The 27,788-nt window shown below is 43.8% G+C and overlaps 2 protein-coding genes across 14 annotated transcripts in view; one reads left to right on the top strand and one right to left on the bottom strand.

The window, feature by feature from the left end:
- Window positions 1-27,788, bottom strand: part of BLNK (B-cell linker) — a 160,705-nt gene that overhangs the window by 87,487 nt on the left and 45,430 nt on the right. For all 6 annotated transcript variants that reach the window (XM_019555821.1, XM_019555822.1, XM_019555823.1 and 3 more), the window contains one exon: window positions 23,444-23,490. In XM_019555821.1, the coding sequence (XP_019411366.1) occupies window positions 23,444-23,490 (47 nt within the window). The remainder of the gene's footprint in view (window positions 1-23,443; window positions 23,491-27,788) is intronic.
- Window positions 20,030-27,788, top strand: part of DNTT (DNA nucleotidylexotransferase) — a 332,847-nt gene continuing 325,088 nt past the window's right edge. For all 8 annotated transcript variants that reach the window (XM_019555833.1, XM_019555832.1, XM_019555839.1 and 5 more), the window contains exon 1: window positions 20,030-20,266. The gene's annotated coding sequence lies outside the window, so the exon portion shown is untranslated. The remainder of the gene's footprint in view (window positions 20,267-27,788) is intronic.

Raw genomic sequence — 27,788 nt, 5'->3', positions numbered from 1 at the left:
AGATTTAGGCTAGATATCAGGAAGCGCTACTTCACAGTCAGGGCGGCTAGGATCTGGAACCAGCTTCCAAGAGAAGTGGTGCTGGCTCCTACCCTGGGGGTCTTTAAGGGGAGGTTAGATGAACACCTTGCTGGCGTTGTTTGACCCCAGTAATCTTTCCTGCCATGGCAGGGGGTCAGACTAGATGATCTACTCAGGTCCCTTCCGACCCTAGAAATGATGAAACTATAAACTATGAAACTATGAAATATGTGGGACACATCGTATCCCAAAATGGAGTTAGTATTGACCCGGAAAAGGTCAAGGCCATGACCACTTGGCCACGTCCTTCCAACTGCAGGGAACATAAAGAGATTTCTAGGATTTGCAGGGTTTTACAGGAGGTTTGTAACAGACTATGCAGCCATCACAGGCCCCTGAACCAACTTACCCAAGGGTACCAAATAGGGACGTCTTCTAAGAAGTGGGGGGCCCAGGACCCAACCCAAGGGATTCAGAAGGTATGCAGCCCTACAGAGCCTTTTGGGTTGCTGTGGGATGCTCAGTGGGAGGATGCATTCCATGAAATCATCCGGCACCTTATGGAAGCACCCGTGTTGGCGTATCCTGACTCAAATCACCCATTCATTCTGCACACAGGCACCAGTCTATCAGGAGTGGGGGCTGTCCTGTATCAACTGCATGAAGGATGGAGATGCCCAGTAGCTTATGCCAGTAGAAGTTTGGTGCCCAGTGAGACCCAATATCCAGTACACAAGCTTGAGTTCCTGGCTGTTAAGTGGGCCATCACTGAGAAGTTCAGGGATTACTTGTATGGAACCACGTTCCAAGTATGGACCAATAAAAATCCCTTGACTTACATACAAACTAGCGCAAAGCTGGATGTGGCTGGACATCGGTGGGTGGCTGCTCTGGCGGACTATTCATTTAGCCTGCACTACAGTGGAACACTGACGCTGATGCTCTCTCAAGACTGGCATCCCCAACTGACCGGGACATGCTGCTTCTAGAGATGGTCTGGGCCCTCTGTGATCTGCCTGCGTGGGACTCTGTGGCTGAGGGAGTGAACATGGTCTGAGACCCAAGGAATACCTCCCGATGGGATCCCACTGGCATGGATACTGTATATGACCCTGGCCCCTGCTGTTCTTCTCCAGATGACAGCAGCCAAATGGCACTGGGCCCAGGAGCAAGACCCTGATGTGAGGGATGTGTTGTGGGCCCAGTGGAAGAGCACTGAGCACCCTCTGCCCATTGGCGAGTCACCCCTGAAGCCCATCTCCTGGTGAGACAGTGGGAAAGGCTGTGGCTCATTGATGGGGTGCTGTACTGTGAAGTACAAGACCCAGAGGGAAGGATGCTGCTGCAACCTATCTTTCCCAAGCAGCAGCAGGAGCTCACACTCAGGGCCCTGCATGATGATTTTGGTAATCTGAATATGGACCGTACCCTGGCTTTAGTTGGGAACATTTCTTTTGGCCCTGGATGGTCAAGCACATGAACGATAAATGTCTCAACTGTGAGAGATGCATAAAGAGGAAGACCCTGCGAACCTGAACAGCATACTTGCACACCATACCGAGCTCGCAGCCGTTGGAGCTGGTCTGCATGGATTTTTTATTCATAGAAGCGGAAGGAAATCAAAAGGGCAACATACTCATGGTGACTGATTACTTTACCCAATAGTTACAAACCTTCTCCACCCGTGACCAGACTGCTCAGTCAGTGGCAAAGGTGCTTTGGGAGAAGTACTTTTTGGTGTTTGGTCTGCCTGCACGAATACACTCAGACCAAGGCTGAGATTTTGAAAGCAAACTACTAAGAGAGGTGTTTGCCATTGTGGGGATTTGAAAGTCCCAGACTACCCCTTACCACCTGCAGGGGGACCTGCAACCAGAGTGATTGAACATAACACTCCTGAATATGCTTGGCACCTTAAGACATGAGCAGAAGGCCGCCTGGAGCCAGTATTTGGCTTACCTGGTACATGCGTACAATGCTACTCATAACAATGCCGCTGGGGTCAGCCCCTATCTATTGATGTTTGGGTGACAACCCTGATTGCCCATAGACTTGTGTTTTGGGGTGGAGAAGGCCTACAAGCAGCACTTAGCCCGTGGGCAGTATGCCCAACAGCTGCAGAACTGGTTGAGGCGAGCGTACCAACTGGCAGCCTACGCCATGGGGAGGAATCAACAGCGCCACAAGAAGAACTATGATGCTCATGTATGGGAGCAGGGACTGTGCCTAGGGGACTGGGTGCTTTTACGCAATCTCAGATTGGCTGGCAGACATAAGATTGCGGTCCAGTGGTGGGCTGAGCCCTACATTGTACTTCGACAAATGGGGAACTTACTGGTATCTGAGATTGTCCCAGAGGCCGGGCCTGGATGAAAGTGAGTTGTACACAGAAACCTTCTGCTGCCTATAGGGGAACTGGTGGGGCCTTGCCCACTGGCTCAACAACCTTCACAAGCCCGGCCCTGACTCTCGTGCCAGGAGGGTACACCTCCACCTGCCCCTCCACCTGCCGTAGCGGCAGAAGATTCTGACACCGACTCGGACTCCGACGGTGGCGTGTGGTGTCTGTCTGGGTTCCACCCCAGCCTGGGGCCCCGCGGTCTGGAAGGTGAACTGCGCCCGGGGTCTGATGTGCCTGAAGCCCCACCCATGGGAGTTGCAGGGGAGGGTGATTCATCTGTAGGTTCACACAGAGAGATGTCTTCACAGCCTCCATCCACCAGCAGAGAAGGCACCATGGGTGACATGAGACCTGCACTGCCTGGGCCTCCTGGGAGCCCGGAGCCTGACCACGCTCCTCGTCCCAGACGTGACCGTAGGCCTGTAAGGCGGTTTACGTATGATGCATCTAGGATACCAGGACAGGCACCTATCACCGCTCCACGGGTCCAGTGAGAGTTCGGCTTGGGCATGTGACCTTCACCAGGGGTGGTGAAGATTCCCTCAGGCTTGCCTTTTGGAGCTTGGGTTGAGTCCCAGGCTTGAAATCTTGCTGTTTTGATTGGTAGAGCCCATCCACCAATCAGGAGGCAGCAAGAGGAGTTCCCCCCTTTCCTGAGGGGAGGGGAAGAGGAGTCCCCCCCCCCAGCCTGATTGAAGACTGCAACACTCAGGTCCGGAAGACTTCAGGGGCGGAGCCCTGGAGGGTATGAAAGAAGCTGCGTGCCCAGCATGAGGGCAGCACATCCGGGACAGAGAAGAGAGAAGAGCGCAGGAGAACTGCGAAGCAGGGCAAAGCAGTAGCCCAGAAGTGCCCCTGAACACTTCCATCAGTGGGGAACGGCAGACGGCTTCAGTGGCTAGACTCTTGGTGTGCAGCACAGCACACAGCGTCCAGACCCTGGGAGCTGCGTGAGGCAGCTTGGGTCTGCAACCTCTGGCATGTGGCTAGAGACACAGTGTACAGGCCGGTGCATGGAGTACGACCTTTGGAGCGCTTGGGCGGCTCAGGTCCTCAACCCCCGGAAAGAGGCTGGGAGGTGCTGTATGGAGGGTCTGGGAGTGGACCGAGCCTGGTGCTCCATGAGGAAGCCCAGGCCTCCGACCCATAGCAAAAGGTTGAGTCCAGGGAGCCAGGCGGTGCTCAGGCTGCTGAGCCAGCAGCCAGAGACCCCAGAAACCTTGAATAGAGGAGCCCCGTTTCAGGGGACAGGGGTGCCCCGACACCCACTTCAGGTGAGAGAGCAGCTTGGAGCAGTGGACAAGGGCCAGCCAGGCCTGGGAGCCATGAGTTTCGCTGAGTTGTGGGAGGAGGGGGGAAGCTGACCTGACCTGCAACAGCTCATCAAAACTCCCTTTATGAACCTCAGGCCCAAATAATTATGCACCTTCACTATACAGTATTGCCCCATGCTTCATTTCTCTAGAGCCTATAGTTAAGATGGTAAGTTTTTATGCTTTCACTGGCAATTATAAAGCCAGTGTGACTCAGGATCTCCGAGGATCTTTCCAATGCATTCTGGTACCTAATAAATGATGTACTTGAAAAATAAAAATAATGTCACCCAATACCAATTGTCAGTAAGAAAGCAACTGGTAAATTTTCAGCATTGATCAACATCAGGCATAGGTGTGTGGGTTAAGGTTTATGCTTTTCCTAGATGCTAGGTTTTTATCTCACTTAAGCCATATCTCTATTTTATTTCCATTGAAATGAATGGTGGTAAAGCAGTATATTTTACAAGGTGTGTTTTGTGAGTTTTTCTTATTTTTCAATATGTTTTGTGCCTTTATCAATAAACTGTATAATAAAATCTAAATAAACGGCTACCTTTGTTTTGTATCTCTTAGGACCTTTTCTAACCAGTCATGACTCACTGCATTGATATGTGGTGCTGTATGCAGTTTTGTTTATAATAAGCTGAGTCGCCACAGTCATGTTGTTAACTTTCACAAGTCTTACCAAAGATAAGTGTGTTTTTTCAAGTCCCTGCTTGTGATGTTGGTAGAGAATCTGCACTTTCATTCAGAACTGAGGTTTCATATCTTTGCAGTGAAATGTTGGAAATTATGAACCAGTTGTACCTAAAAGCTTAGGAAAAATTAGTTGTGGAAATGTTATGATTAAGTTAATCTCTTGTTTGAATGCAGTTCTAGAAGTATTTCCAGAAAGAATCTCAAGGGACCATGCACTGCTTTGATTCAGGAAGAAGGCACTGCATTTTTTTTTTTTGCATACCCCATGCCCCTGAGCAAGACAGAGGGGTTGTTTTGGGAAGGCAGAGTGAAGCAGAAAAGACTTACCTGGTCAGGGGCGAAAGACTCTGGTTATGTGGAGAGGAAGAAGAAGACTCTCTTCAGCCTCACTCCCCAACAGCTGTGGAGCTAACCTCAGAGTCACTGACAAACTTTATATGGAGTGATGCTGTACAAGCCTTAATTTAGCAGTGCTTATAAGATTGAACGCAGTAACTGTTGGCCAGGCAGACACGTCCACCTGCACCCATGGAAGGTGGCGTGAAGCAGATAAGGATATTCCTGCCCCAGCTTTGTGGGGCCAGAGCCTCCAGCCATTTCAACAGCCCCACCTAGTCAGTGCCCAAGGTGTGTTTCCTTGTTTAAGACATGTACACTGATTTTTTAAAAGTTCCTAATTGTTTGAGGAAAAGGTGCAGGTGGTATGTGAAAAAATAAGGGTAATTAAAGATGGCATTAATGCTTATATTCATTCTCTAGGGGACTCTTTACAGATTCATTATAGACTCAGCTGAGATGCTTGCTTTAGAATAGGCAATCAGAGTAATATTCAGGATTTGACTATATTTTTGTTTTGATTAAGGTTTCTTCTCTACCTCTCAGCCATCATGGGAATATCTTTTTAAGAAAAGGTTTCAGTTTGTTCAGTTTTATCCCCAGCAGGAACAGAGTAGATGCAGCCACAGAAGTGTTTTCAGAACTATTTGAAAGTCAACTTTTGCCATGCTGTCACAAATGATTTTCAAAAAAATGTTAATTCACTATGTCCCGTCTGCACTAAAGATATAACTAAGCTCTCTGAAAAAGTTTCCAACACTCACTTTGTTCACAACCTTTTTTTGTGGTACAGCTGGCACTTTCGCTCATCTGTGGACTTCCCCACCTCTGTGCTAAAACACAAGCTGCTGAAGATTTTAAGTTTTATGAACTTGATTGAAAAATCCTGATAGCCTTTTTTTAATCCAGAGGCCACATGACTCAGTCTAAGTCCAATGGTGTGTTTCCTGACAGACATCACTGTTTCCCTAGAAAGTCTACATCTGTTTCCATGCACTTGCTGCTAATAAGCTGTGGCTCAAGATTTGTCCGATATTTTGGAAACCCTGAATATGTATGATATTCATACTGTTTATTGAGATTTTTAATTATCTTTAGGGACTCATTAAAATAGCCATTCATTTAATTTATTTAGCATAAAAAGAAGCTACCTGAATAGGAAGCAAAACATTCTCTTGGATTGATGATTAGGAAGCCTAATTTATACCCCTTTCTGTGAAAGAATTGAGTGATTTCATGCTGGTTATGCTAACACGAAAGATAAAAGCCATTTTAGTGACAAACATTGGGTCAAGCTGCTCTGTGACACAGTAACTGAACTCCATGTTAACTCTGGAAGAATCCTAGCATTGGCATCAGTAAACCTCAGAAGATGACATTGGTAACCATTTTGGATGGCACATAACTTTCTTAAAGCTGGGAGAGCAGCATTCCTAGGGGGTAGGTGATTTTTTCTTTTTTTAAATATATTGCACATAAAATCAGATCCACATTTAGGAGTGCCTCTTGGCTTATCACAGAAAGGAAAAACCTTGTGCATTTTGGCAGTACCGTTACAACTCTCATCTGTGGGTTGGGCAAAAATATGAAAGCAGCAAATTCAGTCTGAGTTTCTTATGTGGGAACAAACTCATTTGAGCACCTGCACAGGCCATGTGTTTTATTTCCCCTGAGGATAAAGCCCACTGTCTGAAGAGCGATACTTCTGCTTTTTCATTTTAATGCAATCTATTCTCATCTGCTCTTAGGGGAAAAAGAAAAGAAACCAAACCCACAGACTGACTAATGATCAAATGCGCTCAGCACTGGAATGTTTGGGGTTGGACTGGGGACATGAAGTTCAGCTGCATCCCTCCTGAAATGCAAAAGAGAAGAGGACTTGCTGCATCACCTTCCAGGATGACCCTGTATGCTCTTTCTCAGTCTACACCAAGTCAGCTTGACAGGTCCCTTGTTCCTCCTTAATTTAGTCTGATGGTGTGACTATGCTGCAACAGGGAGCATGACTGTAACAAAGGTAGGCATTCCCACACTAGCATTATGCTAGCTAGCCCTGGTAAGCATAGCAGTAAAGACATGGAGACACAGATTTCAATGCAGGCTAGCAACCCAAGCACATACCCAGACTCCCTTGTGAGCTTGTTCAGCATTTGCTGACATCTGTGGTGCTCTGTTCAGTGCTGTTATTACCCAAACCAGCTCTATTAAAGCTAGTTTGCACATGTATACACATACAGTGGTCATGCCTCCTAGTTGCACTGTAAATGTACTCTCTGTAGCTTACTACAGGGCATCTGGGGAAGTGCGAGGAGTGTGTTTGTGACAGGCTCTTGTGCAGGGATGTAGAGGGTGGGGTACAAGTGGTGAAAGCTCCTCATGCTCTTCTTATTCTTGTGTGCCAATCCCCAGTTCAACTGTGTTTGTTTGTAACTGACTTTGCCAAGGAGAGGAGTCTTTCTGCCGCCTTCTAAACAGAATTGATGAACTAAGATAAGACATAATTTGTGCAGCACTAACTGCTGATTGCAAACATAGTGGGCTAGCTCCTAGCTTTAGTTCACTCTCCTTTATGCCCCTAATAGTACAAAGCAGGTGCAAGGCTTCTAAACAACCTCCTCTCCTCTTCCTGAGCTTCTGGTGTGGCCAGGGAAAGCATCTGGAACATCTCTTGTTCCATCCGAGTATGGATGGAACACCTCTTTGCCTAAGTGTAAGCTGCTGTAGCGGCCCCCATTAAAACAAGAAACTCACAGTATTCAAGAACAGGAACCTGCTAGTGACAGAGGCCTCTTGCACACTGACAAGTTTCTGCCTGGTCCTCTGCTTTCTAAACTATGTGGCTTCATGGCAGAAGGAGGCATTAAGGAGTGTCAGAAGGATGCTCAAGGCTTTCTTGGCTAAAAACTCGGTAGCTATAAAAGCAACCTTTAAAACCAGGGTGGATACAATGTGTATATGGTTAGAGGAACAAAAGAAAAATCCTATCAAGTTGTTAAAGTATCAAAATAGTACACAAAGTAACGACATGTATGGTTTTACGTGTGTAGATGCTATATCAAGAAGGCTATGTGACTTGGCTATGATGGACTATCAATAGACCAGTAAGGCTTCTTTCTCCAGGGAACAATTCAGAATTACAACTACAGCCATGAAACTTGCCTTTTTATCTAAAACTATAGATTTTGTGAATTGTTGCTGGTAATATGTTTGCACAGTTGATAACTTTAATTGAGTTAAAACTACAAAAATATAGCAATTTAATAGGAGTACACCAGTATATCAGAAAGGGTCATTATTTTTTATGTGTCCGTTGCAGCATTTATTGTGAAGTGCAGCATTTGAAAGAGTTATTTGGTGAGTTTGAAGTCATAAAATCTTGTAACTTTTTATACTCTAGGGGAATAGGAGGAGGAGAACACATCTACATTTAACAGCAAAGTGTATGTTTCAATATAACTATTTTTTTCTTTTGGGTTTATAAGAGAAAAGGCATCAAGGGAATAATGTTTGTAAAAACCTACATTTTAAAGGAATGTTATCCAGATTAAAATATTTGGGAAAAGGTCAACTGGAAATTTGAATGTAAATTTTAATGGTACTAATTCTTTGTATTGTAATAACAACTAGGCATCTCATGCATGGATAAAGGCCCCATTGTGCTAAGTCCTGTACAGACAAAAAACAGAGAGAAGGTTTTTGCCCCAGGTAATTTATAATATAAGTTTAGGATTAAGGAAGTTTCTGTGAAGAGATTACTTTCTAAACATTTCTAAAGTGGCACTTTTAGCAGTATTTAGACACCACTTGATTTTTCCACAGATGGCTATATCATAATTTCTTGCCATTAAAACTTTTGCATATTATATATATTTGATAGAGATTTTAGGTTGTTCTACTTTTGAAATTATCTTCTGTTTTATTGCCATAATATTAACAATAGTTTGGGTTCAGGGTGTTTACTGCCAGGAGAAAGTCATGAGCTAAAATCTATACAGGCATACCTCGGAGATATTGTGGGTTCGGTTCGAGACCACCGCAATAAAGCGAATATCGCAATAAAGCGAATCACACAAATTTTTGGTTTCCCAGTGCATATAAAAGTTATGTTTACACTATACTGTAGTCTATTAAGTGTGCAATAGCATTATGTCTAAAAAACCAATGTACATACCTTAATTAAAAAATACTTTATTGCTAAAAAATGCTAACCATCATCTGAGCCTTCAGCGAGTTGTAATCTTTTTGCTGGTGGAGGGTCTTGCCTTGATGTTGATGGCTGCTGACTGATCAGGGTGGTGGTTGCTGAAGTTTGAAATATTGTGAGAATTGCCAAAATGTGACACAGAGACACGAAGTGAGCAAATGCTGTTGGAAAAATGGCGCTGACAGACTTGCTCGATGCAGGGTTGCCACAAATCTTCAATTTGTAAAAAACGCAATGTCTGCGAAGCGCAATAAAGTGAAGCGCAATAAAATGAGGTATGCCTATATTCTAGTAAATGTACTATCTAATGTTAACTGTTGAACATTTATGTGTCTGTGAATTTTTAAATGTTCATACTTATTAGCAAGTAATTAAAGAAGCATGGGGATATTTTGAGACTGTACAATGGGAAAGTAGCTTTTCTTAAATGCTTTATAATTGGGGGCTCTGGGCTCCAAAACATTTATTTCCAGGTTTAGTTTCATTCTAGGTCAGCATCTTAAGTTTCAGCACTATATTTGTAGGTCAATTTCCCTTTTTATGTTCTGGAGAAAAGAAAGAAAACCTCAGAATGTCATCAGCTTCTAAGAAATTGTAATCTGCATGGCTTGATGGTACTGGATTGCAGTGAATAGCATCAAAACTTTCTATGACTATTTGATTTGAAGTGCAAATTGATTCATTTGAACAGTATCCATCAGGGTATGGTATACCAATTCTGGTAGGGGAACCATGATCATAAATTTCCATGCTCATTCTCTGCAACTATGTTATGCACATGGCAGGGTGCTTTTTGAATTGTAAGTGAATATTGCAGAATATTATGATGGAAGTGAATATTACATTGGTAGCTGCAAGTTTTCAGAGTTGCAAAGAGCTGATTCTAAGACTGGCCAGGTAAGGAAGAAAACTATATTGTGTGATCTGTATTTCCAAATGTTCCCAGGGAATTTTTCAGGAATGATCAACATATTACAACTATACAAAAGGTGGAACTGGCATAGAGGCAGTCACGTGTTTAGTAGGCAGGGGTTTCATGTTATAAGATTTTCACGGGGTACTTAACATTCTCTGGTTACATTTTAAGATGTTGTTTTCGACTGAGGAAAATCTAAATGACCCAGAACAAGTGTACCTGAGAAAGAGTTTACTTCCCATTGTTTGCTGCCACATCTGTGATTAATATGAATGATCATGAAGCATTCCCCTCAATATGCAAGAGATGAGGCTGTTGGAATGGCACCTTCTTTAAAGGCCCTGGAGTTCTGTAATGATGGTCTCATTACATTAAATGAAACAGGCTAGATTTGTTGATGACCAGGATGCATTCTCTATAGCAGTTCTTCTTAACTAGGGTGCCATGATATCCTTTCAGGGGTGCTGCAGGATGCCATGTAATGTTAGCACTGTTTGGTGCAAAAACATGATTCACAAGATAAAACAAATCATTTCCAGTACAAGTCCATAGTGTTAAAAATATGCTGACCTGCTGTGGTGTTTCTGAGTTCTTTGCAACAGAAAAATATTTCCATAGTCCAAAAATGAGAGAAAACTAACAGCTAACATCTTTGGAGGGGTGCTTTGAGCCTAAAAAAATTGAGACTTATTGCTCTATAGACAGTTTGTTTCCATTAAGGAGAATTAGAAGACAGGAGCACTGACCAATATATTGAGGCTGATATGTTTTAAATTAGCTGTTTGGTATGAAGGGTGGTATAAAGGGATGGGAATTTCAGTTTGATCTGTACTTTTAAATAATTGTCAGGGACACTTATATAATGTCCTTGCAGATGCTTAATGAGAAAAATTGGAGTAAAATTCAGATGCAGAAATTATTTAGAAACAAATTTCAAATTATGAATACATCTGAGTAGAGTTCACTCTGGAAAATAAAGAAGGTGATATGTACTGAGTAAAATGCTGATTATGAATTGTTTACCCAGCAGCATTGTGCACCAGTATTTAAAAAAAGGAATTTACCTAATAAGGCATACTGATGCTATTTCAAGCTATATAATAATCCTGGTTATTTGTATGGTTTTGAACAACATTGTCCACTAAAACAAGGAGCAGAAATTTCACTTTTTTCCAACTAGATTCCAGGAACTCTAATCAACTGGGATGTTTAATAAGAGTTCCAGTGAAGATCAAGGGCAGAGACAGTCATAGAGACAGAGCCAGGCAGTTCTGCGCTGAGACATGTGCCTGATGCATGCCTGTCTCTTCTTGAAATGGAAATAGTGTAGTCTGAGTGCAGAGCTACATGTGCACTGGTTAGGTCTGATGAGACTGAATGTCTGATGGCGCATGGCAACAACTGCATTTTATGAAGAGTCATTCCTGCCATGCTTGCAGAGGTTTGTGGCCATTAGAGAACACAGGTGAAGGAAAACCTGGTTTCTGCATCTCACTTAGCCTTAGCTGTGAACCAGGCACTAAAATGCTCAGATTGGGGCAGAGTTCTAGGAACCTGAGGAACTTTCAGGTCAGACTGGGAGACCTCTTGTGAGTTCAGCTGTCTCCAGGGCAAGGTGGCAATTGACTAGGGAGATTTTTAGGTCAAAGTTTTAATTTAGACGCCTTAAGTCCCCCTAAGCCCATTATGATCTTATGAGGATAAGATGAGGGCACTGGGCTTATTTAGTTTGGAGAAGAGAAGACTAAGGGGGGGATTTAATAACAGAAAGATGTGGTGGATTTCAGTACAGTGTTTCCAGACGTCAGAAGAGGATGACAGAGATTTGTTCAGGGGGCCTTTTTCCCTCTGGAGGAGAGTATGATATCCTCTTTTTGGGGCTGGGTAGCCACTGAAGGATAAGCCTACCTGGTCAAAATTATCCTATGATGTAGGGAAGCAGACACTGCATCAGAACTTGGGGATTTAAAACCAGGTTTAAAATTAATGTAGTGCTTAGGATAAGTGAATTAAAATTACATTATAGTCTAGACTATAAATTTTTGTAAATTTGCAGGATTTTCAAACTGAGACTGTCTATGCCCCAGCACTATGATACTTAACTTAACTACACACTTTTTTCCACAGCACCTCTCAGAAACTAGGAATCAAATATGTGAGTGTTAATATTATCCAAGGATGCCCATGCACAGGTACCATGATACTAGCCTCATGTTGGGTACTTTTTTGCTGCTTCATGTTAGAACTGCTGGAAAGGCAGCTTCATACATTTGTGCTGTGGTTCACTGTTGTCAGTAGCATGTGTTTGCATGAGGGGATGTGAATTCAAGTCTAGCTGGGGTAAAATTTTAAATATCTATTTTGAGTAAGGTTAATCATTGTATGAGCTGCTGACTTGTGACTGCTCGGTCTGTTCTGTTAATTCTGACACATCATTAAAGAGGCATGTTAGGAAGAGGCTGAAATATCAAAAGCCTGCAGCAGCATTCCCTCTGCACTGCAACTCTGTTTGGACAGGGCCATCCGTGCTGGGTGAACTGTGTTGATACTTTCCTAAGTGACTGAATGCTATAGTACCTGCTGTCTGCCCAGCTGTAACTGGTCTTTCTGCCTCTGTCAGATTAGTCTTACTTGCACCTCTGCCTGCACCTTGCATTTAGCTTATAACTCCATCTATAATTATTACAGTCCCCTTGACGCTTATACGAGAGGCTTTCGCTCTCTCCTCCAGATACCTTATTACTATTTGTCTTCAGTTGTCAATAATTCCTTTGAATTCTCACTTCTGCATTTTAAAAGTCCAAATTTGATGATGTTTAATTATTTTTCTCACTTTAGGAGTACTGGAGAGTCTAGCCCTACCACAACACAGCCCCCCTAATATAGTAAATTAAATATTATATTGTTGTACAAAGGCAGGAAAAAATTACTTTTTCATTGGTTATCAAAGTAGCCACTCTGAAGGACAGAAGGAGGCAATAATGTACTGTAAATTAAGTAATGTATTTCAAAAAATGAGAGGATTCAAGCTAGGAGATTTGGAGTGAAATGAGTTCTGTTCTCTGTACAAAGTGTGCTTGAGCCTCTGCACATGTGGAATTCAGCTAAAATGAGATTATAAATTAACAATTCTTCATGCTTCATTGCTTGAGTGACCTAGAAGTTATTTTCTTCTGATTTTGAGTCCCAGGTGCAGCACTTTCCGATTTACCAAATATAACTTTTTAAAAGGGAAGAAAGCCCGTTGAACTGAAACAGCAACAGCCTGTTTTCTGTGGTCTTAATGCAGCTTTGCAATACAGGAAGGCAAAGCAAATCAGCTGAAGGGGTAGGGGAAAAGTGCTTGAAGGAGACTGAGGTTCTGTTCTTGACTTTGCTGCAGACTCCTATGAAAACAAGTGGTTATGGACCTACAAAGATTGACCTAAGGTGGCTGTTTCAGGTTTTTAAGAAGCACTCCAACTTCAGTTATCCAGAGACCAGTTTTCAAAAGCAACAGGCATCTGCAAAGCCAAATGTGACTGTGAACTGTGGAGACTTAACACTTTTAAAAATCACAGCCAAGGCATCTCAAGTTGGGTAATTAGGTTTCCTCTTCTGTCTTTTCTCTCTCCGTCAATTAAATTGGGATAGCAATGTTCAACCATCTAATAGGTGGGTTGGCATAAGGTTCTTGCTTCAGTGCTCAACCCACATCCGTTCAGCACTCATTCTTATGAGGCAGCTGTAACCATTAATTGACAAACCATGGCAGCATAAACTCCATGGTTTACCAGACTAAAAGCAGTAGTGGTTCATGATTCACCTTCCTGGCTGTCCCTAACAGGGAGTAACAGATCCTCCTGTAAAAGAGATACTTATGATAATGCCTTTCAAAAATACTCTGAAAGTACACACAAAAGTGCAACTCCCTGCTTTAACTCATAGCACTTCACAGAAAGCACCATGAGTTAGATCAACCCTCCTGACTCAACAGACATTTGCTATTGGGTTGGGAGGGTGGGGGATCAAGCTCTGATTTGGAGCTGATCCAGCAAGAGGGGCTGTGCCCTACAGCCTCTTCCCATAGCCTTGCCCCACCTTCTCCCAGCTCTGATGCTGTCTGCATGATGGGAAGGGAGGAGAAGGGAAAAGTGGGAGCTCAGGCTAGGGTTTTCCCAGTCTATGCTGGAGTGGGGGTAGGTGGATTGGAGCCAATCCACCTCCTTCCACTCTAGCACAGGCTGGGCAAACACCATACTGAGCTGGGTTGCATCAACCCAGCTGCTTGAGTAGAAGGAAGTTTTAAAGTGATTTGCAGCCATGTGCTTCTGTTAGGGCACGGCTGTAGAGTGCTTTTGTGGGGCTGATCACACAGCAAATGTAACTTCTGTCTGTGCATTGAGTGCTTCTTCACAAATGGTTAAATTAAGAAAGATTATTATAGATAGAGCTGTTGTTATAGCACACACTGCCCTGTTTTTCAACATCTTTCTACTTGTTGAACTAACTTGAGGAGGACTTCATGGAAAGGAGGGAAAAAATATGTGGCTAAATTGGGGAAACCTTAGGAGAGAATTGTTGAGAACAGGGAGTGAAAGAGATTCTGGGGTATCAAATATTGAGGAGCAGTTAACAGAAGATGTAGGCTATCACTAATATACTCTTTTGGTATACTGGTTTCCCTTGCTTTATGTGGTACGTACATTCTCAGAAAACTGTGCATAAATTGAATTTGCATAAAGGGAACCCAGTTTATAATGTAATCAATAGGGATACATTCCCACAGTGGTAAGGTAGGGAGGGAGAGAGGCTAGGGTTAGGGAAGGGGCAGGGGGAGGGGCACGGTACAGCCCACTGGCTGAAGGCAGGTGGTGTTAGCTGCTCCTGGGGCTGCAGCAGGGAGCAAAGGAAGGGAAACTGTCAGTGGGTGCAGGGTGGGGGGGGCACGGCTCTTGCTGCAGTATGCACCCTGGGAGGGCTGCAGGATGTGGCTGTGCCAGATTCTTCCCAGGGGCACATGCCCCCAGATCTGCGTGTGGGATGAGAGTAGGCTGCCACTGCAGGCTGGGGCTGGCAGCAGCCCCGGGCTCTTCCCAGCACTTGGGGCAGGTGGCAGCCTGCTCTCACCCCATGCACAAATCCAGGGGCACATCCCCGTGGGAAGACCCCACCATAGCCCCCCAGCCCTTCTGGGGCATGCATAGCAGCAAAAACTGTGCTCTCCTGCCCCACACCCACTGACAAATCTATCTGCAGGTGGCATTGGCCATTGCCGGGGCCACTGCAGCAGGGGATAGGGCGAGTGAGAACATGAGGAGGCCTGGGGGGCACGGGGCACAGTGCAGCTTGTCTGCACTCATCCTATACCCTGCTGTAGTGGCCCCAGGATTGGCTGATGCCAGCTGCCTGCAGCTGCTGGGCTGCGCTGCACCGCAACCCCCCCCACTTGGCTCCACTTGTCCTGACTCACCCTAGCCCCTGGGCTGTGCCATACCATGGTGCAGGCAGCTGGCATTGGCCATTCCTGGGGCTCCTGCAGCAGGGGCTGGAGTGAACAGGGACAAGCAGCACTGTGTCCTGTGACTCCCAGGCCTCTGCTTGTCCCCACTCAGCTCAGTCTGTGCTGCAGCAGCCCCGGGAACAGCCAATGCCGGCTGCCTACATCATGGCATGGAGCAGCCCAGGGGCTGGGGTGAATGGGGATAAGCAGAGCCCTTGGGGGCTTTGGGGCATGGCACAGCCCAGTGACTGCAGGCAGGTGGCATCAGCCACTCCCAGAACAGCTGCAGCAGGGGCTGGGGTGAGTGGGGCCCTGGATCTATGGCCCTTTCCCCTTCCCCCCACAGACTTACCTGTTTGGGTGAGAAGGGTACACATCTATGCTGATCGCATAAGAGTGAATTTACTTGGCATATAATGAATTTGGGGTATAAAAAAGGTCATCACCATGAATTCCACGTGCCCCTGGAGGCTGGTGGGGCATGGTGATAGCCCACAGGCGGTGGTGTCAGCAGCGTGGCTGTGGTGGCGGCGAGTGGAGAGCTCCTGTAGGTAGCTGTGGTGGTGTTGGTGGCAGGGAGTGGGTGGCGAGCACTGACCAGTGGTCAGTGACCATCTGCAGACACTGCCAGCAGCATTGGCAGTAGCCAGTGGTAATCAAGGACCACCCACGGACACTGCTGGCGGTGTTGGTGGCGGTGGGGGGGGGGCTGACGAGGGGCAACTGCTCACAGGCACCACTGGCAGTGTTGGTGGTGCTTTTCTCAGGGTTTGCATGGCTAATCTCAGGGGGTGCACATGCACCTTTGTGCACGCCCTATGCATTACCAATGGTCATTACATAAGAGCAAATTCACACATACAGAACCTGCATAAAGTGAGGGAAACCTGTAGATGAGTAAAAGCTTCCATTGTTGATTCCTCCCATATCCAATTCTGTTTTCACTTGCTGCTTTCACTTGGTTGGGCATCATAAGGTGAGTTGTACTAGTGAGGAGAGAGCAGGAAAGATTACCCAGCAGCCTGAGACATGCTTCGAGGGTGGCCCTTGCTTTATTTACCAGCAGAGCTCTTGAAACTATCTGCAATAGCACCATCTGGTGATGTTCCAACAACCAGTATTTATTTTTATATCTTTCTTTCTCTACCCAATACTCAAAATGTACCAGTTCAGGTTAACAATTTTTTTGTTGAGAAAGAAAGGCAAGACCAGCCTGGTCCTTGCAGCTGTTTCTGGTCAACTTTTATTTAGAATGCTTGTGCAACGGCAGTTGACATGGTGTATCCACCTTTGTGTGAGTTGACTTTTTTGTGAATTATAGGCATTTATAGACCTGCTCTGGGAGGTGAGGAGAGAGGGAAATACTTTAATTAGAGTGCCTCCAAGAGCTGCTTTAATTAAAGGGCCCAGAGTGTCACATGTATCAGCATTCCTGCACTGAAACATGGTGGTGGAGGCACTTTAACTGAAGCACACCCCGCTGCCTTTTTTCAGCATGGGGATGCTGATGCACATGATGCTGGAGTCTGCTGGTGTACGGTAATTACCATGTGCTCTGATGCACTGTAATTACAGCACATTGGACCAGACTCAGTGTACATAGATAGGTGCCCTTAGGTATTAATCGACAGGACTTCAAAGGTACAAATGGGAAGGCACTGAAACAAATGTTTCAAAGTGCAGATTCAACAATGGGAATGAGCAGCCACAATGGAAGTTACTGAGGGGCAAACCTCATAAAGGCACTTACATAAGTAAGTAGGCATATCATTGTAAAGCTATTTTCTATGCTTGGCATCTAAGCCACCATGTCTCCAATGACATTATCTATGGGTTGGCATACTTACTTTCTGGCATCAGTCAAACCACTCAAAATGTAGACACCCCCCTCCTCCAATAACTTACCCAAACCTAAGAGTAATAAAAATGAACTAAAATTTAAAAATGGCTGTTTGGTTTTTTTGGAGGAAAGTCTGGGCTGATTCTTATGCACTGGGAAATGTTATAGAAATTTCCAGTTAGGATGATTTTGTTTTTCAGCTGTTGGAGAATTAAAGTATGTTTGGTGGGCATCCCTTCCTCCGTAGAGCACTTTGTATCACAACAGTTGGGTAGCTGAGGCAAGGGAAATAACCCAGGTAGACAGTGCTCTTGGTTGATGGCCATGCAAGCTGTTTTGGTGCACTGAGACAAGGATTTCTTATGGTGATAACCTTTATTGAACTAACTAAGTAGCTGAGATAAAGTTAGACAAGGTTTTGAATGCAAGTTGTTCTTCCACAGGAAACATCCTTGCCTACTATGTAGCAGACCCAAACATGTAAACTACCGTAACTTTGGTGCACCGAGTCATTCACCCACCTTTTGAACTTAATCAATTTTCTTTAGTATTGCTTAATTCCTATATTATATGTTAGGAGTAATTTGCAAATAAGACTCTTTTTTACCTTTCTTTTTGGATGCAAGATTAAAGGTACTAACTAAGGGGTACCATGGGCTCTTTGGCTGCACTGAAAATCTTGCAAAGGAGAATTTCAGCTTTTGGGGAAACTGAAGTGAGGTTAAGGCAAAATTATCAGTTTAATATATGGAATGTGTTTCCTTTGAAGCATTTATATTGCTGTATATTCTATGCTAGCAGCTAAGACAGCACCCAGATAAGATGTTTATTATGCTAAAATACAAAAGACTTCTTGCAGGCTATATTGGGTGTTATTTTTATTATTTGGGAGGGAGCTATATTAAGAAAAATAATCTAAATCTTAAACACAATTTTCTGTGGCACTGTTTATTTTCAGCAACAGGATAAATAAAAAATTTTGAAAGTACTATTGAAACTACACAGGGAAATTAAGAAAAACAAGGCAACAAAATCTGCATGTTTAAAACTGTACAACTGTGTGCCTGAGTCAGCACTGGCATTTTGAAGCAATATGGTAATTTAAAATCTATTATAATATAGATGTGCTTATGAGAGGGGTAAACTTTGCTTACTTACTAATTATCATGATAGAAAGCACTAGTTACAGAATGGTTCTCAGCTTGAAGCCTTCATTGGGAAGAAAGTGCAAATGTGGAAAGTTGCAAGTTTTCTGTACAGTTACTACTCATTTAAAATTGGCAGTACTAAAAAGTACAAGTACAAAACATTTTTAAACTTATATTGCTTATAAAGGCTCAATTTCACACTCATGCAAATGGTGTAGTACCATTTCCTGTACTATGAAGTACTAATCCTAATGGTAAAGCTGAAGTAGAATGTAGAAATCAAGTATTCAGCCAAGAGACTGAAAATGTTAACTTTTGTACTGAAGCATGGCATCACTGCTAAGTCTAGTACTGACATAGCCCCAGAACACATGGGGAAAATACTTGATGTAGCTGATATACTGGCTTTTCCAATTCACATTTTCCTCATCTCTTCCAGGTGAAGAAATCTTGGAAAATTTCATCCCCATATTAATTTGTTTAAAAAATTTATAAATAACCGAAAAAGAAAAGTTAGAAACTAATTTGTAAATCAGTCTTAACATTAAAGTATCTACTTCATGGATACCAAAAGTGTTTAGTTATCTTATAAGATGATGACAACTATAAATCACCACTGTGAAAAGTGGTGGATGATTATTGCAAAAAATAATCCAGACACTACCCACATTATAATTAGAAGGCTTTTTAATTATGTGCTATTCATTTGTTCATCTATTGTACAATGACTGAGATACATGCAGTGTTATTATATATATATAAATGAGATAAAACCAAGACATGACATTTCAGATCTAATTTAGAGCATGTTTATACCACAATGGCAGGGGACTCTTGTTGGAAAGATTCTGACTGCACCCCATCCCTAGTTGTATTATATATAATGAAGGTCTTCCAGTTTAATTATTCCTGGGAACATGAAATGTGGGTAAATGAGGCACATTATGATATAGTGTCTGTATAAATACCTGACATTGCAAGCCTTGAACTATCTATACCCTGCTTAATTAAACTATAATTATGTCTCTCTTTCTCAAGACTTACTTCCAAATTATGGATATGTAGCACTCAATTATACCTAAGACTCATATGTCAGTTTGGCGTGAGTTTCACAAACTCCCTTGCATTGCCTTTTGAACAAAACTAAGTAAGCATTTTCAGAAAGAATAAGATAAAATACTTCAGAATGCTGCTAAGGCTATTTTGATAGGATTTCCTTTCTGTCTTACATCCTTGGTCACGTCCAGACAAGTGCGGTTGTATGTTTTGTGATGTCTCAAACGTGTCTGCAGCACCACATACTGCACAGTCAGGTGTTCTCTGTGCTGCAAAGGCACATGGCCCATGCATGCACTGCTCCATTTTCCCCCCCTGCAGGTTATTCAGGATATCCATGGGTCAAAAAAACCTATGGAAAAGAAAAATGGAGAAGTACGTGCACGAGAAGCATGTGCCACTGGAAAGTGGAGCTGGGCCACCTGGAGCTGCACTGTGGCTGCCAGCCAGGTTCCACCCAGCAGGATCACTACTGTTGCAGCCCCAGGACCCCAGGTAAGCTTGCTGGGGCCAGCACAGTGCTGTCCCCAGCCTCCTGTACTGCCCCCAGGGTAACTTGTCACACGTCAAAGTGTACATGGCATGGGTGTTCCCTGGGGACAAGTAGCAGTGGTGCAAGGTTTGCTGCTGCTACTTGTCCCTGGGGAACCAAACGTCCACTTTTGTTCGAATGCAGCACCTGAGAGTACTGTACTGTTCTGGTTATCTTTTTCCTTGAATAAATTTCAGAAGTGATTAAATCTGCTTGTGACCACAATAGCTAGGATGTTATAGACCTTTCCCAGGGAAATGCTCTTCAGAATACCATCCACACTTGGAAACTTTGGACAGATCCCAGCCTGTTGAGGTGAGAGTGTTTGAATTGGCTTCACATTTGTGGAGTGTAAAATGCCAATAGTAGTTGAGCTGTCTATTAGTGTATACCGGTACTTTCTACAGCAACCAGGGGATTACTGGGACTTTCCTCCACATGTTGATGGAGTCTGCTGCTGGCTAATTTGTCAGATGCAAGATAGCAGTACAATTTAGAATGACTATGAGCTTTAGCCTTTAGACTGCCTTTGGTTTTCTAATTTCAATATATTTCCAGTTATGTGATAATTAGAATATTTAGAGTCACAATAATAAAGATTAAAAACCAACAGGGGGCATATTTCAGGACAGCCAACTTCTATATAATGGGAGTTAGAAAGAAAAAACATTCCTTTTCAGCAGGGTATTTCATAGCTGCAAGAAACCTTAAAATAGACATCTTACCCTAAGCGTCTGGCATTGGCCATCATTAGAAGGAGAATACAGGATTGGATTACTAGTCTGATTTTATCTGGCAATTGTTCTGTCCCTATTTTCCAACTCGTATGATCCTTGTGTCAGTTTAGCCAGTTAAGACATGCAGTTCTATAGGAGGACTGAGAATTCAGAGCCCAGTGATGGAATATAGCCACTATAGTTCCCCTATTGCCCACAGGGTATTAGCTTGTTATATTGCTTAATTAAGTTTACAAATTTTTCGCCAGTTTTATGAGTACAAATAATTTCTTTCACTTTTTCCCTCTCCAAGTTGTTAGGGGTGCATTCTCCTTTTAAAGAAAGCACAGAATAATATTTTGATAGCTTTTGTTAAAAATGAATAATGAATTAAAGTCTAAAGTGTTCTTTTAAAGAAGTAATTTTGTAAAGAAGAATTCAGAAAATCCTAATATATATATATCTACATCATACCATTGATCCTGTTTACTTCAGAAATCAGAACTTAAACTTTTTTCATACAAAATGAAGTCCATTTTGGAGTTTTTGTCTTGGACTCGATGACAGCATTGACATTACAGAAAAGTTTACGTTCTTCTACTTATAATTAGACAATTGGATGATTAAAAGCTCACATCAATGTAAGTCAATCCCTGACAGCAAATCAAGGGATTCTATTGACTTTCGCTATGTAGTGGATCAGACCCATAAATGTCATGGAAACAAAGGTCATGGTTTCAATCAGCTTTATGTTATTAATATCCTCTACTGTCAAAATTGCACTTCATTATACTTAATTTATTTGCAAGATGGTCCTCTGACATTTCCTTATTCATCTAGTTAATTATTAATACGAGCCTATGATAATATTAACTTTCTTTTTCATCCAAGTCTTTATCAGTAGGAATACAAGTGTGATGGGGAAAAAACAAGACTCATCAATAGAGAGGAATTTTGAAACTCAGCCTTTTTTTTTAAACAGACTGGCATTAGTGTTTTATGAAAGAGGGGAAAAAAATAACCATGCATAAAAAACCATGGGGTGAAGTATAGCATCCTGCTTCATCACAGCTGAGTGCATTTTATCAGTTAATAAAATACACTTCTTGATATCATTGTTTCACATGAGAAAGCACTTCCATTGTTCCTAAACCCTAGCCTATGGGCAACAAACAGCTCATAGCTACAAGAAATTGAAAGATATTTAACAGGGAAAGCAAAGTATGATGATACTTGCAGTGTTATTTGCTTGGCATTATGGTCAATAGGCTACCCAAAGTTGGGGACTGGCAGTTAAAATGCATCCAAGAAAAATAATCTCCCAAATATTAAAGCTTTTACCTTAAAGGGATTTTAACTGCCATGACTTAAGTGTGTGAAAAAGTTTTACAACTTTATCATCACAGTTGTTTGTATCATAATTTTATATTACAAACAGTATTCAGAAGGATATTTAAATGCCAAATGTTAACATGGGTGTAGGTTGTAGCCATGTTGGTCTCAGGACATAGGCAGATGAGGGTCTTTGGGTGAATCTAATATCTTCTTTTAGACCAACTTAAATAGTTGGGAAAAATTTTTTTAGCAAGCTTTCAGGTTTAAAAGCCCTTCGTCAGGCTGAGGAAGTTTCTGCACTTGGTGTGCACTCTTCCTGGAATTCATTCAGAAGAGCACACACCAACTGCAGAGACTTTCTCAGCCTGATGAAGGGTTTTAAAATCCAAAAGCTTGCCACATTTTTTTCAACTATTTAAAATGTTAACATGAGACATTGCCTATAAATATTGGACCACATGAGATTTGGATAACATTCATTTACCACGAAGTGAATGAAAAACTCTCACTCATTTTACATAGCCCATACATAGTATCACTTTGGGGTCATTAGTAGCTTGCATCAGATATGATTAAGTGACATAGACCCTCTGAGCTCATTACTAATCCTGTGAGAACTAGCTGGTGCCAAAGAAGGTAGACTGAAATTGACTGCAAAACAGGCCAACATGAAAACCTGAGTAGTTTGAATTTGGACCTGATTTTATGAAAGTGGTCCTTGTTTTATACAGAACAGACAGTACATAGCAATACATCATATGCTTTCCTCACTGTGACCTTTGCTTCCCTGAACTGATTATTTACCTGCAGTCTGTGCATACCATGGATTATTATCAGAACAATGTAACTGCTGCCAAATTTGCATGATTTTCAAATCTCAAGGTCAGGTTGACAAAAGAACTCCCTTACTCAGATAATTAAATAACAGCATATTTTCAAAAGGACTGTGCACCCAGTAGCTCTCAGTGTGTTTTCAATGCACCTTATTTACTGAGCTTTGTTGAAAATCTGGCCACCTAAATTGGTGTCTAAATGTGAGAATTGTTCATCTGCATATGTAGTACCCTACAGTGCAAACCGTATCATGCTTTTGGGTTCCAGAAAAGTTGATAAAGTTAAACTTGCCTTTTTCCTAAAGTTGGGAAATTATGCTGTTTTAAACCTGATTACACTGTTAAGAGAGTATCGTATTACATGAGAATAATTGTTGCAAGAATAAGAGAAACTATATTGTTAGCTACTCTGGGCCTCAGTTCTGGTGAATATTTTACTACCTTTTTGTTGAGTAAAACTCTAATTGCTTACAGTCTATAGCTGTTTGGTGAACAGAAGTTTACAGTTCTTAGCATCAACCCATTGATCAACAAAATGAATGACAGTATACAGTAGAGCATTAGTAAATTCATGTTCATGAGGAAGCAGAAAGAAATGAGAGACTTACGGCTGGTGCATTATGCTGAATCTTTTCAGCTCATAGTCAGTTATATTCTGAAATGAGAGAGAAAAAGACAATCTCAAGAAAACTGCAAAATTAAAAGTTAATTTAAATGGAGATCAATGTATAGACTGAATTATATTCTTAATTGTGTTAAGCAGTGACTTATTTTAAAATTGGCCTGTTCATGCATTTACACAGCCATCTAATCTGAGTTAAAGCTTAACTTTTTATTACTAAAATACAGTATAGTTAGGAATTTAACTTAGAGTGTCGCAGGTTAAAGTGCACTAGTTAATGAATTACTCTTAAAAAGACAGACAAGCTCTTTTGTTTGTTATTTCTCTTTTCCAGTTCAGTCACACTTTCCAGATACATTTTTCTGCCTTCTCAAACTTTTACTTAAATTAGTGGAAATTATGATTAAATATCGATGGGAGACTAACCCATCATACTCTTGCAACACTTTTCTGTGATTCTTCATGCCCAGTTTTTCATTGGGGTAGGAAGTAAGTGGCAGAACTTCAGATTTACAGCCTGACCTTAAGAAGTTTCTGTCATTCTTTGTAGATTTTCAAGGGATATGTATATTTTTTTGCAGTGCAAAATTGCTGGTATAATTTCCATGCTTGTTGTTACTTGACTACCTTGGAGCGCAAATAAGTGACTTAGAGGAAGTGAATAATCAGATCCACAATTCTATGCATTCACAAAAGAGGAAGATAGCAGATGGAAAAACTTATTATATGCAGGAACTGGAAGAAGGAAAATATATCTAAAAGAGAGTCAATTTATGTTTTGAAGTAAGTTTTTTCTATAGTTGATACTCTGGAGCAGGGGTGAGCAGTTATTTCAAGTGGAGGGCTGCTTAACAAGTTTTGGTGAGCTGTCAGGGGCCGCATAGGTAGCCCGCCCCTTGACAGTTTCCCCACCCCTGGTCACTACACTGGGACCGGAAGTCCTGCCCCCCTAACCCCTGACCTTTGCTACCAGAAGTCCCTCCCCTTGCTGTCCCCCCATACTCCTTTTGGGAGCAGGGGGGTTGCCATCTTACAACCAGAAAAATCCAAATCATACAGTAGAAGTCAAAGATTTACTATAATATATTTTAATTTTATTAGAAAAATTATTTGTCATGACTTGTGATTGTGTACTGTATATAGGAGGAATTGCATAATAACTCAGAAATAAAGTGTCACTCTTATATTGTGTATGTGTGTGTGTATAGTGGGGTGGTGTGGGGGTTGTGAGAGGGTGTGGCTGTATTAGGGGGGCATATGGTATGTTGGGATATATGTATATGTCATTGGGGGTTGTTGGGGCAGGGTGTGGGGGTGTGAGGGAGGGGGGTGTGTACAGACCTCCTCACCAACTCGCCCCATGGTGTGCAGCCCTCACTGCCTGGCAGCAGAAGCAGGCAGGGAGGTCAGGGCAGGCGCTCAGTGGGGTGCAACTCTGCGCAGTGCTGCACGGGGGGAGAGGGTCAGGAGTGCAGCCTGCTTGGCTGCTTTTATTGCTGGGGCTCTGCACCATGTGCCTGCAGCTCCACTTGCAGTGGGGGAGGCCCCATGCTGGAGCCTGCTGCCTGCCCTGCCCCTACTTCCCCTGGAGTCCAGCATGGGACTTCCCTGCTGCAAGTGTGGGAGCTGCAGAGGCATCTTGCTGAGCCCCTGTGATAGAGGTGGCCAGGTCACCTGCACTTGGGCTGCGCTTCTTGCCCCCAGTGCAGCGATGGCTGCCTCTATCACAGGAGCTTTGCGACTGCTGGAGCTGCAGGTGCATGATGCAGAGCCCTGGCGATAGAGGCAGTGCTCTCTTCCACTGCGCGCAGTGCTGGCCGGAGCCACACTCCACTGAGCACCTGTACTGGGCATGAGCTCCCTGACCTGTCTGCCTGCTGCTGCTGCTGGTAGAGGGGGCTGCATGCGATGTATAGACTGAATTATATTCAGTCTATACCAGGGTCCCTACACCCCTCACCCTCACACCCACACCCTGCCCAGCTGAACTCTGTGCTCCTGCTGCCCTTCTGGGTGCAGGCTCTACATTGAACTCTTGTTTCCTCCCAGCTGCAACTCCACCCTATACCTCTCACTAGCCCCACCACTTCCCTACCTGCTTCCCTGAGTGAGTTGGACTTCCAGGAAGCCAAGCAGGTTCCCATGGGCTGGCTGCAGCAGGAACCCCACCCAGAAGCTGCTGTTAGCTGGGCAGAACCCTTCCTCCCAAGACCGTGGGAGTGGCACAATAGGGTATGTTGGGGGTTGAAAATGTGGTCACCTTGCTCCCATCCTCCTGGGCAGAAGAGCTGGGTGGGGTACAATTCATTGTGGGGTACCACGTGCCAGATGAAAGTGCCTGGCGCAGGCTGTATTTTGCCCACCTCTGTGCTGGAATAAGCTGGTCAAACTCCATTGACTTCAGCAATACTGACTTTATTGCAGCACAGTTGACCTGATTATAATTGGTCTCAATTTGCAACTTTGAATGCAAGAAAAACAAGTGATTCCATTTGTCTTTTTCAGTTGGTCCTTTGACATTACAGACATATACATACAAGCGATAAAGTGATAAAACTACACTGTGTTAATCAAATGAAATGAACACATAAAGTGAAGCACAAGCAGAATCCCAACCAAAGCACATTTTCTCAACCTATATTTAAATTCAAGTGTCTCTCTGCAATTCATTAAGTTATTTGATATTTGTTGGGAAAATGTGCCATTTCAGACAAGAGAAAATCCTCTGTTTGTAATACTTATCCTATAATTATACTGTAACAAAAAGCAGCTGCCTATCTGCATATAGTGTGCACAGTAATTAGCAGATGATTTGCCAGATTTGGAAATTAGAAAATTCCTGTGGAACTTTAAAAAACATATCTAGCTATTTTATTGACATATTGCACAGCTGAACATTTTTAAGTTCAGTCAGCAACTAATGGGCCCTCAACTCCTCATTGTAGAGTAGTGGCTCACTGTAGTAGAGGGAGGTAGTTAGTCTGAAGTTAGCCATTATTTTCTGGTACTTAATCTTCTAAGCCAGTGGTTCCCAACCTTGGGGTTGTCAGCACGTTTGGGGTTGTAACAATAAGAAATGGGACTATAAAGACACTTAACAGTGTTTACTGATTATGATGAAAATCACAGAAAAAAGCAGGAAATGGCAGGTTCCCTTTGCAGACTGGCAGAGTTCCAGCCTGCAAGACGCTGGTTGGAGTTGTGGGGGGAGTGGGAGGAGGGCGATCAGATTGGGACACCGTGTGTATGTGCAAACGGACACAGGCATGTGGCAGCCAGGCAACATGGAGAGCAGCTCCCACACTCCTTCCAGGTAAGTCTGTTGTGGAGGGAGCACAGATTGTGGCCCCCATGGTGAGGGAGGGAAGGAGTGGGGCAGGCCTGGGGCTGTGGGCAATGCCAGCCAGTGCATGGGGCCCAGGTGGGAGAACAGGATGGACCTATGGGAGGCTCATCTGGGGGGCAGCAGGGGGCCTGGCTCCCTGCCCGTGCCCAGATCTACACACAGCCAGGGAGGGAGGCATGGGGGGGGCACATATTCCCCAGATTTATGCATGGTGGTGGGGTGGGTGGATGTGTGCTGCCCGCTGTGGGCTTGTGGCTCCCTGCCCTGCTGCCCTCCCCTTGAGGCCTCCATGGCCCAGAAGGCAGGAAGGCAGAGTGGGATGCAGAAGCCCAGTGCTGCTGCTGGGAACCCCACGCTGGCTGTGCTGTCATGGTGAGGTGCTCCCTGCCCACCTGACGGCAGCAGCGAGGGGCACGATTCTGTGCTGCTGCTGCTGGGTGGGCAGAGGGCACCTCACCGTGGTGGTGTGGCCAGCATTGGGCTCCCAGCAGTGGCACCGAGCCTCCCCATCCCCGCTCTGCTCTCCCCCACCAGGTCCTGCCTGCTGGACCGTGGAGGCGCCTGGGGTGGAGAGCAGCAGGGTGGAGAGCTCCGAGCCCACAGCGGGCAGCCAGCATCTGCCCCCACCACGGGCTCTGCTCTGGCCGTGCTGTCCTCACGGGGAGGGGGTGTTGATCTTGTCTGCATCATTTTGGGGTTGCAAAAAATTTCCAATGTTTAAATGGTGTCATGCTGAGGGAAAGGTTGGAAAGCACTCTTCTAAGTACTGAAGAGAGAGAAGTCCTCACATCTTTGGAAGATAGCCAATGTGGTCCCCATCTTTAAAAAAGGGAGGAGGGAGGACCCGGGCAACTATAGGCCTGTCAGTCTTACCTCAGTCCTACGGAAACTCTTTGAGAAGATCATCGTGGAGCACATCTGTGATGGGCCGGTCTCAGGGATGATGCTCAAGGGCAACCAGCATGGTTTCATTAGGGGCAGGTCA

Source organism: Crocodylus porosus, unplaced genomic scaffold (assembly GCF_001723895.1).
Source record: "Crocodylus porosus isolate Cpor-Errol unplaced genomic scaffold, CroPor_comp1, whole genome shotgun sequence".
In the NCBI taxonomy this organism is placed as follows: domain Eukaryota; kingdom Metazoa; phylum Chordata; order Crocodylia; family Crocodylidae; genus Crocodylus; species Crocodylus porosus.
This window is presented reverse-complemented; position numbering and strand designations above follow the sequence as displayed.